This window comes from Temnothorax longispinosus, chromosome 3, assembly GCF_030848805.1.
Source record: "Temnothorax longispinosus isolate EJ_2023e chromosome 3, Tlon_JGU_v1, whole genome shotgun sequence".
Classification (NCBI taxonomy): Eukaryota; Metazoa; Arthropoda; class Insecta; order Hymenoptera; family Formicidae; genus Temnothorax; species Temnothorax longispinosus.
Window position 1 is genome coordinate 24,314,526 of NC_092360.1, and position 7,123 is coordinate 24,321,648.

The 7,123-nt window shown below is 37.6% G+C and overlaps 2 protein-coding genes across 5 annotated transcripts; one reads left to right on the forward strand and one right to left on the reverse strand.

Moving 5' to 3' along the window:
• Positions 1-464: 464 nt before the first annotated feature.
• Positions 465-3,478, reverse strand: LOC139809936 (ileal sodium/bile acid cotransporter-like). Of its 4 annotated transcripts, none has more exons than XM_071773232.1 (9): positions 3,304-3,478; positions 2,998-3,047; positions 2,617-2,916; positions 2,325-2,543; positions 1,875-2,049; positions 1,543-1,805; positions 1,280-1,466; positions 1,003-1,211; positions 465-926 (listed from the first exon to the last, which is right to left on the reverse strand). In XM_071773232.1, exons 3-8 carry the CDS (start codon positions 2,911-2,913, stop codon positions 1,006-1,008), a joined length of 1,347 nt encoding a protein of 448 aa, XP_071629333.1. In that variant the 5' UTR covers positions 2,914-2,916; positions 2,998-3,047; positions 3,304-3,478; the 3' UTR covers positions 465-926; positions 1,003-1,005. The 4 variants fall into 4 exon arrangements, with proteins under 4 accessions (XP_071629333.1, XP_071629334.1, XP_071629335.1 ...); XM_071773233.1 differs by having other exon boundaries at positions 3,292-3,478; XM_071773234.1 differs by having other exon boundaries at positions 3,288-3,478.
• A 902-nt stretch (positions 3,479-4,380) lies between these two features.
• LOC139809937 (transmembrane emp24 domain-containing protein 1) lies at positions 4,381-6,886 on the forward strand. The gene is made up of 4 exons (XM_071773236.1): positions 4,381-4,713; positions 5,263-5,459; positions 5,551-5,617; positions 5,847-6,886. Exons 1-4 carry the CDS (start codon positions 4,510-4,512, stop codon positions 6,075-6,077), a joined length of 699 nt encoding a protein of 232 aa, XP_071629337.1. The 5' UTR covers positions 4,381-4,509; the 3' UTR covers positions 6,078-6,886.
• The last annotated feature ends 237 nt before the right edge of the window (positions 6,887-7,123 follow it).

Below are 7,123 nucleotides of genomic sequence, written 5' to 3' on the forward strand. Positions count from 1 at the left end.
CGCAATGGTCAAATGCCGAATTGTTGAAATGTGATTGGTCAATTTTTTCTCCGTCCAAAATCTCGGAGCGATTTCTAGTATCGTGGACACAAGGCTTTACTTTTAGAACCAACCACGCAACGCAGAGTGTTGATAAGACGAACTCAACAGTTGTGCAACAGTTGTGTCTGCTGAACGCGTCCATTGGCGCGAGGAATCACGAGGGATTTTCTAACTTGTCACACACACTGGCCGAGTAAAACGTTGCTATATTCAGCTTGTCAGATGATGGCGCTGATACCGACGGGCGCGAACTTTTGAAATAGATTTCTCTCTACCAACGACAGATATATTTTCTGAATCTGTTTTCGTTGAAATTTACACGTTTAATGGTGTATTTTGAATTAAAACTTTCGCTTCTATACAAATTCTGCCTTTAAAACTAGTCTTCCATCAGGTATTCAGTCAGGTAATAAAAGATAAGCTTAGAAAAGTACAATTTTTTAATTTTTTCCGCATTAAAAAATAAAATATATAAATGCAGACGAGATTTTCAATACTTATAAAATGATTAACAAATACTTTTGTTCGCTAACAACCGTTCCTCGCTGTATCTAAATAAATCGAATTACTATTATAATTAATAAGTATCATCGGCGTAAAAAATACATCTCAACAATCTCAACAACAATACTGTTGCAACAGTATTGTTCGACAGTAACGGTAGACATAGACATTTTTATATATAATTATATGATATGATCCACAACCATCCTATCCTTACTAAAATTTAGATTTTTAACATTAATATATGAAATATATAAAAAATATATATAGCTCTTCCTTATATGTCATTAATGCAGATCCAAGACATCATTAGCCGCGTTCAACAGAACAACTGCTGAGTTGTCTTATCAACTGTCTTATTCTACGTTGATTTGTTGGTTCTAAAAAGTAAGAATTAAAAAATTAATACGTAATGACGTTCACGTGCTACTAAACGATTTGTTCTGTTGAACGCACCCATTATTCTGTGTGTGCACGATCAATCAATCTAGATTCATTTAACTGTGTGATGGTAGAAATATCCGTTTGTTGGAGCTTTTCTAATGACGGAACAGGATCTAATGTTACTTTTGCTTTTGTTTTCTGTCTGTATCGATAAATCAATTTTATTATAAATAAAATTGTTAATGGTACTGGCGTCATCATCGCAGTAGCTACAGGAACCACTAAAAAAGAAAACATTTTGTTAGACGATTAAGGTAATACACATATATGTATATTCGTATAGACTCACCAGTAGTTAGGTCGTCAGAGGGTGGCTTCAATGTAAATCGTAACAAAAAGATGGCCACGCCCGTGTTTTGAATGCCAGTTTCAATAGCAATCGCCCGTATATCAGCTTGAGATTGTTTGCAGATATACGCTATTATAAAGCCAAACGTAAAGCCCAACCAAGGTAGACTCATTCCCGCAATTATAATCTGCGATTTAAAAAAATAAAATAAAATTACATTCTTATGTCTCTTTCATGAATTTCTAAGAAAGATGTGGACTTACCTCCCACGAAAACAACTTGAATATATATAGATTAGTCGTGATAGCGAATATAATGATGAATAAAATTAAGACCATAGAGAAAGGTTTCATTATTCGGACCAATATCTTCGATACCCTTGGAAACCTTTTTTGAATGAAAAATCCTATGGCCAGTGGAATTATGAGACCGATCACGAACGTGCCGATGTGACGATAGGGAACTGCAATTTCTCCTTGTGCGAAAATATATCTGCCCAACGTAAAGACCCAAAACGGCATCATTCCTATGAAGAGTAACAAAATTTAATGGAATATTGTACAAGAAATGTTTTCATGTCATATATTTTACTTACCAAATGCAGCAATGGTACATATAGTGGTCATGGTGATTGAAAGATTTAGATTGCCATCAAGTAGCAGTGTCCACATGTTGGAAGCGCCACCGCTTGGACTTATTCCTGTGAAGAACATGCCTATTTGCAGTTCGGGACGATCAGGAAATAAAAGATGTCCAATGAGAAAACTTAACTGGAAACAACATAAAATTAGGATCGCCAGAAATCTGATTGACAAAAAAGCATGCGAAATACAAAGTACAATATCTATACAAGGTGACTAATAATAGGTGTAACACTGACCACAAGTCAGGTAAAGGAGGTTAAACTGAATAGGAAAGTCCTTTATTGATCGGTGTAGATCTTGGTCGTGAAAATCGCAAAACGGTAAAGGACTTTTTACACCTATTATTAGATACTCTATAGATATATTGCATCTATAGTATGTTTACGGATAAGGAGATTTACCACTGGCATGATCAGAAACTGGCAGAAGAAACCTATGGCTGGACCTATCGGTCTTCTTAATGTATCGCGGCATACACTCCAATCCATGGCACAGCCAAAATTAATATACAAGATGGATACAAGTATTGCTACACTGGCAGTAAATATAGAGTCTATTGTGCGTTCCTCTCGTGTTACGGTAATAAGAGACACTTCCTGACTGTTTTCTGAAAAAATATCCTACAAAAAAGAGAAACCCCTTAGTTATTCTCAAAAACATTGCAACAAAATTGAGTGTTCACTCAGCACTTACCGTCGTTTCTGCCAGAGTAAACGTTAATTTCGTCCTACCAAGGAATACGCCAGTGATATTTAAAACACCGTTGAAAGAAGTTTTGTTTAACGTTGTCACTTGGTAACTCGGTATTGCAATATGATGATCTGCGCTAACAGTCCATGCTTGTGGATTGGGCGAACTGACATTATGTATGCTGAACGGCACAGATATCACTTGATTCATATGTACAGTTATATCAGGTATAATGTCAGTGGTCCAAGCTGCTGCTCCTCCCAACAGCAAAATTCCTATCACGTATACAGCACCGGCCATTCTCTGCAAAATAATAGAAAATACATTAATTAATACATTTGTCTCAATTCTCACTCCTTTAAAAGAGATTTCATTGACACTCACGGTTTGTCACCCAGCAATTATCTTCTGCATCTAACATCCGCAGTATCAATCTGAAAGCAATATCAAACTGATAAGGATATAAATAAAGTAAGCTGGTAAAAAAAGAATGTACACACGGGGAGGCAAAGATTGAGTAAATACGATTAGATAATGTGCTGTATTAAGGATGTAAAATCACTTTAACTATCATAAGATGTTTTTTTTTCTCTTCCGCGAAAGAATTATTCCCGTGTCGGACAGTGATAAGTGACTTTTGCAACAAAAAGCAGGGATCAAGTACATATATGTACCCACACACACGCGTACCGATGGATCCTTGCGTCTCAATAACACGTGTTCACCGTCGCGCGTTCCGCGCATACACGATACACGCGCGATCAACAATGCGCGACTCTCCTCATTCGCAAACGACATCGGAGCCGCGATCGCGAAATATTACGGGTCAATTGCATAATCGGCGAGCGCGAGCGCGAGTGGGTCAGGCGCGTAGACCGCGTGGTAGGGAGACGCACGCAGCGCGCAGCATGCTCTACCGGCTCTACGCCGACGGTCGCGTCCCGTGAAATCTGCGACTTCGAAACGCTAATAAATGCTAAATATACCGACCGCCGCCGGCTGCCGGCTTTCTTCCGTCCCGATTGGCAATCGTTGGATGCGCGATTATTATGCGACGCGGTAAGCACCGTGACGCGCCGGCTATTTCCGCCGAAATCGCAATGACATCCGCAATTCCGTATACGTTACGCCAATGTCGTCAAGCGATTCGCTCGCGGGCTCCTCAACGACGCTTTCCCGTACACGCGATCCGTTAAGATCCGGTCTACTAATAGACGTAGTAAGCCTTTTTTGTTGCTTCAGCGTGCGCTTTGAGTTATGATATATTACCGACACCGATAGCCAAATCCCCAGGTAGCATTAATGTCTAAAAGACATCATAAAGATGTCTTTTAAGATGCCAGAAATCTTAAAGATGTCTTTATGATGTCTTTTAGACATTAATTGCTACCTGGGGTCTGCCGAGAACAAATTTCGAAAGTGTCTGCAAATTGTCGGTGGAATGCTAGCAGAAATATATAATAGAATCTGCTGATAAAATTCTGTTATATATTTCTGCTAGCATTCTATCGAAATTATATTGATATAATAGCAGATTGACTGCAGAAACTGAGCAGAATCTGTCGTTTCGTAAATTTAAATGATGTAGAAAGATTTGACGTGGAATTGCCTATTGTAATTCATCTCCAAGAAGTTATGTTAACTGTGAGCAACATCGGAGCATTCGGAGGAATGAGGAATCAGGATCAGGAATCGGAGCACGAGGCACGAGTGTCTATTGCGATCGGTCACGTGGTCGATGACGTGCGTTACACATGCGCAATGCTGTTCTGCTTCTGATGGAATTAATCCGATCCCTCGATCCTCCAGAGTTTACGCGTGGTCTGTTCCGTTGAGCGGGGTCCGGTGATCTCGGTGATCGGTGGCTGTCGCCGACGTGATGCTTATGCCGCTGCAATGTCCCTCCTCGTGCAGCTCGGCAGCGTGCTATTCGGCGTGCTCTCCCTGATTCTGATGCTGATCGCTCGACCGGCCGATGGTTTCTCTTACGAGGACCTGCCCGCGGTCGCGATGGACTACAAGGTGCACATTGACGCCGGCAAGGAGGACTGTTACTTCCAATATGTAAACCCGGGCGCGACGTTCTACGTCAGTTTCCAGGTACCGTCGCCCAGATATCCGTCGAGTCCTAGAGCGAGCCGTTTCGGCCGATGAGAAATTCAGCATGAGTGTATATTGGGATACGGGACTCCCTCGCGGTTGACCATATGGTTACGTGGAGTTGGAGACAATTTTTTTTCGGGACATCTTTTTCCGATGCACGATTCGAAAGAGCACGCAACTTGAGCGCTTTGCTCCGACAGTTCATGCTGGTCACAATACGTTTGTAAACTTTACGATCGTTTACCTTGCTGTAAAAAAATGGTGACACCTGCTCACCTATTTTTCAGAGGATGTACATGTCTGTAATTTTGTGATGTAGAACCCGGGAATTGATAATCTTGATTGTATGTAAAGAATAATTTTATATGACTGCAATATCAACAAGATCCTTTAAGAATTATTATCAAAAGTTGTTTAAAGGCGCGCTTTAATAACAGAGCAAACGAACTGCAAAGAAAAACATATTACAAACGTTAGAATAGAAAATAATAACTGATATGTTGATACGTCAACAACACCGACTCAAGTAGCTTGTTTTGATTATAGGTTCTGCGAGGTGGTGACGGGAAAGCTGGTTTTGCAGTAAGAAATCCAGAAGGAGTTATAGTTTATCCTTATCAATGGCGTGCCAATGCTGATTATCAGGATCAATCGGTGAACGGTGGTTATTACAGCGTGTGTATTGATAACCAGTTTTCGAGATTTGCTGCGAAATTAGTCAATCTGTACATCACGGTGATCAGGTGAGACTTTTATGTTCGCAAAAATATATGCTGTATCAGAGAGAAATGTTAAAACATCTATTATTTTTTATCTTATTCATTGTTGTTACAGATACGACAAGTGGCAGAAATATACACAGGAATTAGAAGAACTGAATCTCTCCGTCGAGAACTTTACGGTATGTGTTTCGCGTAAGCTTTTCTGTAGGCGTTGCAATTACAAATATAAAAAATATATTGTTTTGATAAACAAATTAAATTACATATTAATAATATATATTATATATACATATTGTAATATACAATACTAATATATATATAATATATAATTACTAATATATAAAATATATGTTGCATAACTATATATTATTATATCACTATTATAATTATTATTTATTTCTTTTTCAGAATACAATCGTGAATGTGGAGAAAAATATCAACGAGATGCTCCAAACTCAACATTGGAGCAGGGGTAGAGAGGCCAGGGATTTAAACCTGCTGTCGGACAATAACTCGTACGTACAGACTTGGTCAATCGCGCAGGTGCTTGTTATTACGTTGACGACTATGGTCCAAGTATATTTCGTTAGGAAGCTGTTCGACGTAAAACCATCTGGACATTCCAAGACACGTATTTAACGATGCATTGCAGTCAATTGTTTGCTCGATAAGAGCATCATTTAATATGGGTTGTGATAAGCCCATTGCATCAAATGATTAATACCGATTTATAGACAGTGGCACAAATTATAACGCGTAAATATCTCGATTAATGAATTTTTAATCATGATTTTGTATGTTTTATCAGTTTAATGTATACGTTTATACGTTATTTTTATGCCATTGTGCAAATTCATATGCAATGACTCTTCAAAGACTGTTTAAATGTTGAAAACACGATGAGATACAAGAAATTCAGGAATTTATATATGGAAAAATTTCTTATGAGTAATATAAATGTGTTTGGATGAAGATTAATCTCGATCAAATAAATAGAAACATGAACTTTCAGTTCGTGAAAACGTAACGAAGTATTCACATTGATAATATTTTCTATTTTCTATCGAAGTTAGCATATTATTTACGTCAATATAAATGTTAAACACACTATTTTTAATAATTTTTATAGTTTTATTTCAGAATTTTTTCTTTTTTATTATCTATTAATAAAATTTTATTAATGAAAATATAATTAATTATATTTATATATATATATATATATGAGTTGAGAGCACTTTTTATATATTATACAAGACTGCAATACGTATTTGTGAATACCACATGTTCAGTATCTCTGTATCTTTCATTTCAACTGATTTTTATTCCATTTTTTAAGTTCAGACATTCTTATACTAGACCAAGTCGAACATATTTAAGAATAAAGAAGTATATAAATGACGTTTATATTGTATTTGTATAAAAATAATAAATGACATACTTTTGTTACACATTCTCTCTTTTTTTCTCTCTTCACATCTTTATATACAATATATATGTAAAATAACTCCGCCTGGGGTGCTTGTTATGGATAAGTCTCCCTGCCGGTCCCAAGCTCGGATAAAGGAGGAGGGTTGGGCGTCGGGCTAACACCCCGACCTCGTAAAAACCCAATTGTTGAGAAAGCCAAAGGAGAAATATATAAAATATACCATTACACCTTTCTCATCAGCTTTCTGTAGCTCCAA